Consider the following 13,636-nt stretch of genomic DNA (forward strand, 5'->3'; position numbering starts at 1 on the left):
CACAATCTGCCTGTGGCACTGCTGAGGTGTTATGGAGGCCCAGGATGCTTCGATAGAGGCCTTGAGCTCATCCAGAGTGTTGGGTCTTGCGTCTCTCAACTTTCTCTTCACAATATCCCACAGATTCTCTACGGGGTTCAGGTCAGGAGAGTTGGCAGGCCAGTTGAGCACAGCAATACCATGGTCAGTAAACCATTTACCTGTGGTTTTGGCACTGTGAGCAGGTGCCAGGTCGTGGTGAAAAATGAAATCTTCATCTCCATAAAACTTTTCAGCAGATGGAAGCATGAAGTGCTCCAAAATCTCCTGATAGCTAGCTGCGTTGACCCTGCCCTTGATAAAACACAGTGGACCAACACCAGCAGCTGACATGGCACCCCACTGACTGTGGGTACTTGACACTGAACTTCAGGCATTTTTGCATTTCCCTCTGCCCAGTCTTCCTCCAGACTCTGGCACCTTGATTTCCGAATGACATGCAAAATATGCTTTCATCTGAAAAAAGTACTTTGGACCACTGAGCAACAGTTCATTGCTGCTTCTCTGTAGCCCAGGTCAGGCGCTTCTGCCGCTGTTTCTGGTTCAAAAGTGGCTTGACCTGGGGAATGCGGCACCTGTAGCCCATTTCCTGCCCACGCCTGTACACGGTGGCTCTGGATGTTTCCACTCCAGACTCAGTCCACTGCTTCAGCAGGTCCACCAAGGTCTGGAATCGGTTCTTCTCCACAATCTTCCTCAGGGTCCGGTCACCTCTTGTCTTTGTGCAGCGTTCTCTGCCCCACCTTTTCCTTCCCACAGACTTCCCACTGAGGTGCCTTGATACAGCACTCTGGGAACAGCCTATTCGTTCAGAAATGTCTCTGTGTCTTACCCACTTGCTTGAGGGTGTCAATGATGGCCTTCTGGACAGCAGTCAGGTCGGCAGTCTTACCCATGATTGCGGATTTGAGTAGTGAACCAGGCTGGGAGTTTTTTAAAAGCCTCAGGAATCTTTTGCACGTGGACCTCAAGGGATAAACCATCAACCCTGCTCAATGGTCAACTTTCCTCATGGGGTCACACCCATTAGGACAGTGGGAGGGTTAAACCAATCAATCAGCAAGCAGCTCGTTAGCATATTCATGTTCTGGCCAAGTGGGAGGGGTAAACAGCTCTTTCCACAGCAAGGCTGATTTAGGGGGGTTTAGATTGTCCAGTATCAGGTCTCCTGGGACCTCACACCGCCCACTTTCTCCTTTAAAATTCGTATTAAAGAACGAGCTTTCTCTGTGCCGTATTTTTTGTTGTGGGATGAAAACGCTCCCTGAAATAGAGGAACGAGGTACAACTATGGTGCTATGGGACATCATGCCCTCGTGTGACCTGGCTGAAGATGCATCTAATCAGCCCTGTAAAGGCAAGCGTGCATGACGCTGTGTGGAGGCCCTGCCCTCCACTTAAAAGCGACAGCATCACCCCCATTCCTCAGTTCTTACACTCTTCACCGAGCTGGACTGTGAAACGGGGCAGCCATGCGTTGTCCCTCGTTCCTCTCCTTCAGGGAACAGAGGTTATGCATATTACCAAACGTTCCCTTTCGGCCAATTCACTCGGTACAAAGAAAGTGCTATGGGACGCCCCATGAACCGCTACAAACCTGGGCAGAGGTTGCAATCTAAGATGGCATGTCAGACCCAGCAGGGAGAACCGCATGGGCCACCAAAGGGGCCAAAACATCCAAACGGTAAAACCCCACAAGTGTATGGGAAGTAGCCCAGCTTGCAGCTGAGCTAATGTCACCAACTGAAATGCCTAAGAAGCAGGTCCCCCTCTAGTAGAGCGTGCCCTGACCCTTTCGGCAGCTGGGAGCCAGTGACACTGTAACACAGGGAACTGGTATCCACCAGTCTTTGCTTCAACAAAGCTTTTCTCATGGAGGGTTTGGCAAAACACAAACAGTTGGTCTGTTTTTTTGTTTATATAACGTATCTATATAAGCCTGCTGAACATGAACCGGGCACAGACGATGCCGCCTCCTCTGCTCCTCAGAGGCAAAAGGAGGACGGTTGAAGCCCGGAAGCCTTATGGTCTTGGACCTGTAGTTGAGTGGGATGATCTTGGGCACATACGCAGCATTCGGATGCAGAGTGACCCTTGACCCGTCTGATTAAGTTGTCAGACAGGGAGAGTGAACCGAAAGAGCATGAAGATCCCCCACTCTCTTAGCCGATGCTAGGGCTAAGAGCAGGGCTGTCTTATAAGGCAAACACTTCATGCTGATTGATTCAATCGGCTCAAATGGGGGACCACACAGGGCTTCCAGTGCCAAAGTGAGGTCCCAGGAAGGGGCCGAAGATTTAATAACAGGCCTCAGTCTGCCAACGTCTGTCATGAACCGAACGGCCAAAGGGCGCGCGCCAGGAGGAACTCCATTAAACGGTTAAAAGCAATCATCAGATTGATGACCTCCAGCTACCAAGACTTTGTGAGCCACCAAAATCAGGGACAGGCTCAACTTGTGCACTCTCTCCAGTACTGCTGGAATCTGTTCTACTGCAGGAAAAGCAAAGAGGAGAAGGTTGGGCCATGAAGGAAGAATTAATATCCGCAATTAATTAATAATTGAAGTGCGTGTGTGTGTGTGTGCGCGTGAGTGTGTGTGTACTGCTCTGACCCTCTCTGTCCTCTCCAGACCTTCTTGGCTCAGGTGAACCAGGTGTTTCCAGCTGAGGATGATGTGAACAAGCATGTGGAAGATAACTGTGAGTTCTGGACCGGTTCTTGTTCTGGATCTCGTCTGACTGCATGAAGCTTTTGGTTTTATGAGTAGAACCCGGTAAGGTTCTGGTGTCATGATCTGAGTTCTGTTGGTTCCCCTCAGGTTCTCTCATGTACTTGAACGAAGCCACGCTGCTGAACAACGTGAGGGTGAGATACAGCAAGGATCGCATTTATGTGAGTTCAGACAGAACCCCCATCCAGATCAGAACAAAGCTGCATAACTAACAGAACTTTGAGTTGAATCAGTGTGGGTCAGAACCAGAGTCCTGATGGAGATCAGCTTCTGTGTAACTGGCAGGTTTCTGACCCGTTTAAATGTGTTCTGACCCGGTTTGTCTCTTCAGACGTACGTGGCCAACATCCTGATCGCGGTGAATCCGTACTACGACATTCCCAAGCTCTATTCCACCGACACCATCGAGCGGTACCGAGGTCGGTCACTCGGAACGCTGCCACCGCATGTCTATGCTATTGGTGAGTTGGACTTGACCAGAACCACACAGCACCGAATTCATCTGTGTCATCAGAACCAGCTGGCTGCCCATCTAAATCTGAGAAATCTGACATTATCTATGGTCAGTGAACGCATCATCACTTAGAGTTTTAACGGACCTTCAGTGGGAGATTCTGGCCTCCAGAACCAGGATCAGTATCTAGATGAGGTTTGGTTCTGTTCTGGGAGGACTCTAAAGTCTGTGTCTGTTGGGCTTACAGCTGATAAGGCCTACCGGGACATGAAGGTTCTGAAGATGAGCCAGTCCATCATCGTCTCTGGAGAGTCTGGCGCCGGCAAGACGGAGAATACAAAATTTGTCCTCAGGTGGGAGATCTGCTGGTTGCTGGATCCGATCCCTCCGGTTCTGTTTGGGTTCCTGATGCTGGCAGGAGGTTCTGCTGAAGGAGTTAACTTTAATCCCACAGATTGGTTTAATCAGAACCTGAAATCATTTGTTAGTCTTATTTATGAATTTGTTGACCTTAAATGGACTGACATGAGCAGGAGATGAAATCTGGTTTAATCCGGTTCCTTAACTGGTTTCAGGTATTTAACCACATCGTATGGCACGGGGCAGGACATCGATGAGAGGATAGTGGAAGGTAAGACTAGTGACTCTTCTATAACCCACTTCCTCTTGGGTTCTGACTGGGTTCTGGTTCCTCAGCTAACCCTCTCCTGGAGGCTTTTGGAAATGCTAAAACTGTCCGGAACAACAACAGCAGTCGCTTCGGGAAGTTTGTGGAGATCCACTTCAACGAGAAGGTCTTCCTTTACCTCTGAGCTGTGGTTCCCCTCAGAACGGCCGTTTTCTAACAGAACTGCTGTTTGTCCTGCAGAATGCTGTGGTGGGAGGCTTCGTGTCCCACTACCTTCTGGAGAAGTCCAGAATCTGCAGGCAGTCTCCCGAGGAAAGGAACTACCACATCTTCTACCGGCTGTGTGCCGGAGCGCCAGAAGACATCCGGCAGAAGTTCCACCTGGGATCTCCCGACACGTTCAGGGTACGAGCTCTAGGGCTGGGTGATGTTGGATCACCGTCGGTTCTCCGGTACCTTTTATTTTCTGAGGCTGAAAATCAAACGTTCCAAAACCGTTCCGGTTAATAAAAGATTTATTTTAAACTCTTCCGGTCAGCGGGGGCACAAAACGGGAAGACGGCGGGATAAAGGGAGGCTACAGCTCGGGCTCTGAGGAGTAAACCCGGATTACCGTTTTAAACACTTGCTGGCCACTTTATTGGGTACACCTTGCTATATGCTGGTAAAGGTTCTCCATCGTCCAGTTCATGGTAATCCAAAAGGTTTCAGATGAAGGCAACTGGACTTGTTGAAGGTGTTTCCTTTTTGAGAGGGACGCCACCATGATGTTTAAATTCCTTAGTTTTAATTTGAGTCTTTCAGTGAGTTTTAGTGTTTGTGGACACTTAAGAGCTACTCATTGGATTTATTTAGTTGACTCCTAATCCGTGAAGGCTGCTCACTGTCGTACCAGGACTGTGTGGCTGGTGTAGGGGGAGGTGTTACTGTACCAGGAGTCCCTTAGGGTGGGCCCACTGACTCTACCTCAGTTCTGTTCATTTGAGTCCCATACCTGGTTCAGCTCCCACCAGCTGTTTCCTGGCCTCCCCAAGTGGGTTAAAGGCTTTGTGGGTGAGTTCTCACCATTACTGTCACATCTTCCATCTTTATCTACGAATGTTATTGAGCTTGGTGAGTTAAATTTTCATCTGGACTAAAGGAATGTGTCTGCAACAAAAGGCTTTGTTTCTTGCCTAGATGGTCACAGATCTCCTACACACGTTAGAGGTCACACACTCGATCTGCTGTTCTGGACCGACTCCAAATGACTGTTACAGAGGAATTAGCATTTTCTTCTTAAATTCAATGCTTCCCTCACTCTTTCTACTATGTAACCGGTTTGTTCCATTTCTTATCGTGATCTGAAATCCATAGACTAGGTCTGTTTTTCTTTCTGTATTAAAGGTTTTATGGGTGTGTTTGCAGACCCCCCCTCCCCAACTGACTTGGTTTATTTTATAATCATAGCTTGGCCAAGTTGCTAAACTCTGTTGCCATTATGAAGTCCCGTTCGGTCCCCTGGTTTACACCAGCACTACGCTTTAGGAAAGCTAAGGGCCGGCAGCTGGTCTATACCTCACTAGGATCTGTATCTTTGTCACATGCATCTTCATAAAGATAGCATTGGACAAGCTAAAGCTACTTATTATGCTACAATAATCTCCACGAGTCAAGCAACTTCTAGAACACTCTTTTCTGTCCTGAAGATCTATCTATAGATCTAGATCTAGATATCAGTTTTTAACCCGTTGATCTGTTCTGATCACGGAGGAAGTTCAGCCCCACCTGCTGCTAAGCTTCTTGAGTAGCTTTACTCTGAACCGGGGGACTAGTTTAGTTTCCCGCACAGGTAAGTTAGTGGTGTTATTTGGTGTTAGTTATCATGTGATCTGAAGGAATCGTTGAACTTTGTTCTGATTCCGTTTCAGTACCTGAACAGAGGATGCACTCGGTTCTTCGCCACTAAAGACACGGACAAGCAGATTCTACAGAACCGGAAGAGTCCAGAGGTACTGAAGCCTTGTTTGTGCAGAGACCATTTGGTTGTTTCTGATCAGGAACCAGCAGAACAATCATGTTTTAGGTTTTATACTCTTGTCTCCAGGTGTGTTTAGGGGGTGGGGTGGGGGGGTTAAAGGTGTGTTTTTACCTGCTGACTGATGTCCTATATGTCCCCTTGTTGCTTCATTCCACAGGACCATCAGGTGATTGGAGCTGTCTGTTTTAACTGAATATTTTCTCTTCCTGCATGAAGGTGTTTCTTTCATGGCGATGGCGAGTCAGGACAGCCGACTGCTCTGCGTCACAAATATCCTGTTTAAACATTTCAGTAGAGACTGTAAACGGGTGTCAGCCTGGTGGGAAGTTCCCAGACCAAAATGTTTTTAATTCCTTTGAGACGTCCTGCTGACAACCTACCATCTTCACAGAGCAGCCGAACGTCTGGACTTCTCATCAGAACCAAACGGGTCCAGCGAGCCGAGTTATCGGATCAGAATCTGACTTTGTGTTTTTCTCACCTTTTTCTGGTTTTGGTGTCCTCACAAGGAAACAGGATCAGGAAAAGGGGGGAAAATCAGCATGAATGTATGAATATCTGATGAGGAAGGGGTTAACCCTAACCAGGCGTCTCTGTTCTGGTTCTTCAGCACCTGAAGTCCGGCCCGTTGAAGGACCCACTGCTGGACGACCTCGGAGACTTCAACAGGATGTGTGTCGCCATGAAGAAGATTGGCCTGGATGACACTGAGAAGCTGGATCTGTTCCGGGTGGTAGCCGGTGTGCTGCACCTCGGAAACATCGACTTTGAAGAGGCAGGAAGCACATCAGGTGAGCTTCAGAAGAACAGCAGCAGCAGAGGAAATTATGGGTCCTCCCAGAGCATCTAAACGGGTTTGCCGGGTCTGGTACGATCGAGTCTGGTTTTCTTTGGATCGGCGTGTCGTAGCAACTCCGTGTATTTGTCCCATCCAAAAACGATCCTCTCCGGCTGTTTCTGTCCTCAACTGTCAACTATATTGGCCTTTCATTTCTTCATCTTGGCCCGACACTGATCCTTCGGCTGTCTGGTGAGAAAAGTATGGAACTCTGAAGGTGACCAAAACGTGCTAGCATTTGATCACATTCATGTACAGCTAACGAAAACACAAACAACGGAGCTCGGTTTGTTTTGCTTGTTGCAAGTAGTGACGAATTTCTGTCAACCAATCAGTAGACTGTGTTGTTGCTCCACCCTAACCATGCCGCTCCAGAAATTTCTCGACCTACAACAGAAGGCAGCCAAAAAAGTCCCGGGACTGGCACGGTCCGGGTCGGTTTTCTGGACCGGTTTTACAATCGGAACAGAAAATTTAGTGACCCGATCCTTCCCATTCCATGGAAAACAGTCGGTGGACACGAGCCACCGAACCTCCCAACAAGCTGCAGGTGTAACAGAAAGGATTACAGCTATAAATAAACAACATAAATCAAATCAAACTTTATTTATAAAGTGCTTTTCATACAGAAGATGTAACTCAAAGTGCCGTACTGATTAATAAGACCTCACATATCCCCCCCCCCCCCCCACACACACACACACACACATACACACACACACACACACATGCATCTTCACTGGGCTGCATGGTGGTGCAGTGGTTAGCACTGTTGCCTCGCAGCACGAAGGTCGCAGGTTTGAAACTCAGCTGCGGCCTTTCTGCGTGGAGTTGCGCGTTCTCCCCATGCATGCGTGGGTTTCCTCCGGGTACTCCGGTTTCCCCCACAGTTCACAACATGCCCTATAGGTTATAAATTGTAAAACGCTTTGGATAAAAGCGTCTGCGAAATAAATAAACATAAACACTAGTCTCTCGATTCGATTACGATTATTGGGTCAACGATTCCATTCGATTCAATATCCCGATGCATCGCGATTATTTCATATTGATTTGTTTTCATTGATAAATAGAAGATGTCATATAACTGCTTTTTATTTCAATTTTTTTTAATCAAAAACGTAATTGACACAACTTGCCATCCATCAAAATCTCTCCATTCACAACAGGTTAGGACAAAACATTTTAAGCATTTAAGAAGATTTAACAAAGTAAAACAATCTGTTTCCTCGTTCAACAGCCACACCTCAGGCTGAGAAAAACACGCTTTGCAGAAACTCACAAAATCTAAAAAAGAACAGAAAACCTACAGGACACATAGTGTAATAATAAAATACATAATGGGTTCATATATGAGTGTTTAATGTCTCTGAGCAGCTCTAGAGTCCAATATTTATGCCACATTTCAAGAGTGTCAGACATAACACCAAATGAAATGTTTGAGTTAGTTTGTTATTTTATTTGAACCCAGTGGTTCATTTCTGAAATGTTGGAGAATGAATCAAGTTCTGTTTGATCCAGAAAACAATAAAACATAAAACAAATTCTACACTTCCAATAATATTTAAGATGTGTGTTTTATTCTTTCTGATAACACCAGCAGAATGCTGTGGGCTGGATTAGGATTAAATTACCCAGCTGATGGATCTCCTTCACTAACCAGCTAACCACAAACCTTTCCACTAACCTGTCCTGTGTAACCCTCATGTCCATGCAGTCTCTGGAGGAGCAGATAGGAAATACAATTTGAAACCAGCAGAAGACGATGTTGTTGCTTCTTTCACATAATTTCAGAATCGGTTATCAGAGACATAAACCGCACTCATGTCTTTACTTGCTGTTTCTCCCTGATCCTCGTCTTACAGGCGGCTGCACCATCAGAAACCAGTCCAGCCACACCGTGGAGTCCTGCGCTGAGCTCCTGGGTCTGGAGGAGGACGACCTGAGGGTCAGCCTCACCTCCAGGGTCATGCTGACGTCAGCAGGGGGCGCCAAAGGGACGGCCATTAAGTAGGAGGCTCTCCACACACACACACACACACACACACACACACACACACACACACACACACACACACACACACACACACACACACACACACACACACACGTCTCTGAAAACTGAAAATGGAAACACTAGGTTTGAGGTTGTGTGGGGGGTTCTACACAGATGTTTATGAAGGGGGCTCCTGGACCAGACATGGCTTTGGTGAGTTGTTTACCAGACGTAAACATCATCAGACCAACTGGAGGTCATACCAGAAGCCCAGGCTGATCCTCCTGCATCACTAGATGTTCTTCAACCTGCAGCTCACAGCTTTGTTTCCCTTGCTGATGAACGGAGCAGAAAGCGGCCAACAGGATCTCCTCGTTGATCATTTGTGAAAGGAGCATCCTGGATGGGTGGGATTAAAAACATGTTGGAATAAATGCCGAGTCATGTTCACAAACGGCTCAAAGATGGAGGCTTACGGGTTCAGGTACCACTTCTCTGACTGGTTCCAGTCCATCTCTTTCACCGTCCAGATGACTCACCCATTAATCTGTAATTGGTTCTGGTCGGCCCGTTGGATCCAGTGTGACTTGTTTGTGGATGTTACGAGCCCCCTGGCTGCCTGAGTTGAGCCCAGAGAGTTCGACTTCCTGGTGTCAGCCTTCTCTGGATGCGGATGACAGAACCTGCGCCTCATCAGCCATCTGCTCAGGAGGCAGTTAGCTGGGTCGACCCGGCTGGGCAGAACCACAGTGTGTGTGTGGGTGTGGGTGTGGGTGTGGGTGTGGGTGGGTGGGTGGGTAGGTAGGTAGGTAGGTGTGTGTGTGTGTGCATGCAGGTGTGTGCATGCAGGTGTGTGTAGGTGTGTGTGTGCATGCAGGTGTGTGTAGGTAGGTAGGTGTGTGTGTGTGCATGCAGGTGTGTGTAGGTAGGTAGGTGTGTGTGTGTGTGCATGCAGGTGTGTGTAGGTAGGTAGGTGTGTGTGTGTGCATGCAGGTGTGTGTAGGTAGGTAGGTGTGTGTGTGTGCATGCAGGTGTGTGTAGGTAGGTAGGTGTGTGTGTGTGCATGCAGGTGTGTGTAGGTAGGTAGGTGTGTGTGTGTGCATGCAGGTGTGTGTAGGTAGGTAGGTGTGTGTGTGTGCATGCAGGTGTGTGTGCGGTTGCTTACATTAGGACTGAAATGCAACACCAAATGCTCTCCAGTGGGAACACTTTACGACCATAAAGTGACCCGACCCACAGAAGAGGACCCGTCATCTGAGTGGAGTCAGAACCAGGAGAGGTGGTGCTGGTCACTGACAGTCCATCCACAGTTTAAGCATCACACCCGCCAACTGTTTTAAAAACTATAAACCACTTTACTCCTCATTCTCATCGTCTTCTTGGTGTCACATGACAAAGTGAAGTCACAGACCCCCCCCCCCCCCCCCCCCCCCCGCCCCATCTCCTTTTGTCCTGAAGACCGGAGAGACCTTTCTGCATTTTTAATTCCTGTACTTGACAGGATGTCCAGACAGACTTCTGAATCCTTCTGCCAGCGCTGCTCCTCAGGATTGTCTACACACAATGCTCCCCTCCGCTGACTCGGTGACAGAGGTGGATTTAGTGCGACACGACTGTTCAGACTGCAGTCGCTTCAGATCAGATACGTGTCAGATTCTGTATCACATATGAAAGTGACTTGAATCAGATATGAAAAAGATCAGATCAGTGCTGTTCAGACAGCTCAGTGGCCTAGTGGTATGAGCGTCTGCCCTGAGACTGGGAGATCGTAGTTCAAATCACAGTCGGGTCATACCACAGACCTCATGCCTCGTTGACATTCAGCATTAAGGCTGGGATTGAGGGTTTGATCACCAGAAGGTTCCTGAGCATGGTCATGTCTGCAGCTCACTGGTTTCCATGGGGGTGGTTCCCAAGAGAAGACTTTTCACGAGTGTGTGATGACGACTAGTGAGACCTTACCTTCAACAAATCAGAAATGGCTCGCTTGTGGGGCAAAAGTCAGATTAGTTTAGCTTTTGTTTGGAGTGTGAACATAGCCTAAGTATGCAAATGTAGCTTCACCGGCATGCTGCCAGGGTTCCAGTCTCCAGATGGTTTTACTCAAGAGTTTTCCACATTTTTCTGTCTTTCCATTTTCTTTGTAAATCACAAAATTTGTGTAGAAAATGACTCGTGCAGCCTTCAGACTCTCTTCAGACCTGAGGTCTGATCAGTGTTGCTCATGTTTTTTTACCCAGAGTTCCTCTGAAGGTGGAGCAAGCCAACAATGCCCGTGATGCACTGGCCAAGGCCGTCTACAGCCGCCTGTTCGACCACGTGGTGACCAGAGTTAACCAGTGCTTCCCCTTCGACTCCTCCGCTAACTTCATCGGAGTCCTGGACATCGCTGGCTTCGGTTAGACCTCTTCCTAAAACTAGCCCCACCTAGCTTACTCAAGCTAACCCCTAAGTATCCCTAGCTATGCCTAGTTACCCATAACTTACAACTAACCAACCCTAGATTACCCCTAGCTACTTCTGCATTACCCCTAGTTAACCCCAAATACCCATAGTTTACTCTAGTTAACTTGATTTACCTCTAGCTAACACTAGATTACCCATAGTTAACTCTGGTTACACCTAGCTAACACTAAATTATCCCTAGCTTTGCATAGCTTACCCCTAGTTATACCTAACTACTCATAGCTTATTCTAGCTAATTCCAGTTACCCCTAGTTTACTCAAGCTAACCCTGGTTACCCCTACCTACATCTAGATTTCCCCTAGTTAACCCTTAACACCCATAGCTAATACTAGCTTACCCCTAGCTACCTCTAGATTACCCCAGTTAATCCTGAACATCCCTAGTTTACTCTAGTTGACGCTTGTTACCTCTAGCTAACACTAGATTACCCCTAGTTAACCCTAAACATCCCTAGTTTACTCTAGGTAACCCTGGCTTCCTCTAGCTAACACTAGATTACCCCTAGTTAACCCTAAACACCCCTAGCTAACACGAGATTACCCCTAGTTAATCCTAAACACCCCTAGTTTACTCTAGTTAACACTAGTTACCTCTTGCTAACACTATATTACCCCTAGTTAACCCTAAACACCCCCAAGCTAACACTAGATTACCCCTAGCTAACACGAGATTACCCCTAGTTAATCCTAAATACCCCTAGTTTACTCTAGTTAACGCTGGTTACCTCTATATAACACTAGATTACCTCTAGTTAATCCTAAACACCCCTAGATCACTCTAGTTAACGCTTGTTACCTCTAGCTAACACTAGATTACCCCTAGTTAACCCTAACCACCCCTAGCTAACACTAGCTTACCCCTAGCTACCTCTAGATTACCCCAGTTAATCCTGAACATCCCTAGTTTACTCTAGTTGACGCTTGTTACCTCTAGCTAACACTATATTACCCCTAGTTAACCCTAAACACCCCTAGCTAACACTAGATTACCCCTAGCTAACTCTAGATTACCCCTAGTTAATCCTAAACATCCCTAGTTTACTCTAGGTAACCCTGGCTTCCTCTAGCTAACACTAGATTACCCCTAGTTAACCCTAAACACCCCTAGCTAACACGAGATTACCCCTAGTTAATCCTAAACACCCCTAGTTTACTCTAGTTAACACTAGTTACCTCTTGCTAACACTATATTACCCCTAGTTAACCCTAAACACCCCCTAGCTAACACTAGATTACCCCTAGCTAACACGAGATTACCCCTAGTTAATCCTAAATACCCCTAGTTTACTCTAGTTAACGCTGGTTACCTCTATATAACACTAGATTACCTCTAGTTAATCCTAAACACCCCTAGATCACTCTAGTTAACGCTTGTTACCTCTAGCTAACACTAGATTACCCCTAGTTAACCCTAACCACCCCTAGCTAACACTAGATTACCCCTAGCTACCTCTAGATTACCCCTAGTTCATCCTAAACACCCCCTAGCTAACACTAGATTACCCCTAGCTACCTCTAGATTACCCCTAGTTCATCCTAAACACCCCCTAGCTAACACTAGATTACCCCTAGTTAACCCTAAACATCCCTAGCTAACACTAGATTACCCCTAGCTACCTCTAGATTACCCCTAGTTCATCCTAAACACCCCCTAGCTAACACTAGATTACCCCTAGCTACCTCTAGATTACCCCTAGTTAATCCTAATCACCCCTAGTTTACTCTAGATTACCCCAGTTAACCCCAAATTCTGCTAGCTAATCGCTTACTAACCGTTCTGATGTTTGTAGAGCAGGAATGTGTAATCTCCACTCTTAGATTAAAGAGCTGAGTGAAGCTCTGACGGTTCTAAAGCCGTGCTGGGAACCGCAGAACCTTTCATTTGTTGCTTTGCTCTGTTTCAGAGTACTTTGAACACAACAGCTTTGAGCAGTTCTGCATCAACTACTGTAACGAGAAGCTGCAGCAGTTCTTTAATGAGCGCATCCTGAAGGAGGTGAGTGGTCTCCTCAGCAGATCCGTCCCTGGACCTCCTTTGGTGCAGACCCGTTGGTTTGGCGTTGTGCAGGGTTAGGGTTGTGTAGTGAAAATTAAACCTGTTTGATATTTTGCTTGTGAGGGTATCGCTCTGTTGAAGCAGCGTTGCGACCCGAATGCACCAGAGCCGCTGTCGCAGCGCTAGCGCCAACATGGCTGCCCAGCTGTTCCACACACGTCGGCTCTTTTTAGTTTTACTCCTCTCTGCTCACATTGTCAGGAAATCCTCTTTGTCTTGTTTATACCTGCAGAGGCACTTCCTAAAAACTTATTTTTCTTCCTCTCTTTCGTCTTCCTCCTCAACCCCTTAACCCCATTTGTCCTGAAGACCAGATGTCCGTAATAGTCTCCTGTCCTCTGGGCTTTTGGACTCAAAGGTGCTATGTGTGCGTGAGATGTTAGAGATGGAGCTGAATGTGACTGG

The 13,636-nt window shown here is 47.2% G+C and overlaps 1 protein-coding gene across 7 annotated transcripts in view; it reads left to right on the forward strand.

The window, feature by feature from the left end:
- Positions 1 to 13,636, forward strand: part of myo6a (myosin VIa) — a 62,037-nt gene that overhangs the window by 15,833 nt on the left and 32,568 nt on the right. For all 7 annotated transcript variants that reach the window (XM_070544542.1, XM_070544544.1, XM_070544545.1 and 4 more), the window contains exons 3-14: positions 2,672 to 2,741; positions 2,861 to 2,934; positions 3,105 to 3,234; positions 3,475 to 3,580; positions 3,803 to 3,858; positions 3,924 to 4,021; positions 4,096 to 4,260; positions 5,766 to 5,846; positions 6,486 to 6,666; positions 8,579 to 8,723; positions 10,950 to 11,107; positions 13,080 to 13,171. In XM_070544542.1, the coding sequence (XP_070400643.1) occupies positions 2,672 to 2,741; positions 2,861 to 2,934; positions 3,105 to 3,234; positions 3,475 to 3,580; positions 3,803 to 3,858; positions 3,924 to 4,021; positions 4,096 to 4,260; positions 5,766 to 5,846; positions 6,486 to 6,666; positions 8,579 to 8,723; positions 10,950 to 11,107; positions 13,080 to 13,171 (1,356 nt within the window). The remainder of the gene's footprint in view (positions 1 to 2,671; positions 2,742 to 2,860; positions 2,935 to 3,104; positions 3,235 to 3,474; positions 3,581 to 3,802; positions 3,859 to 3,923; positions 4,022 to 4,095; positions 4,261 to 5,765; positions 5,847 to 6,485; positions 6,667 to 8,578; positions 8,724 to 10,949; positions 11,108 to 13,079; positions 13,172 to 13,636) is intronic.

Source organism: Nothobranchius furzeri, chromosome 2, assembly GCF_043380555.1.
Source record: "Nothobranchius furzeri strain GRZ-AD chromosome 2, NfurGRZ-RIMD1, whole genome shotgun sequence".
Classification (NCBI taxonomy): Eukaryota; Metazoa; Chordata; class Actinopteri; order Cyprinodontiformes; family Nothobranchiidae; genus Nothobranchius; species Nothobranchius furzeri.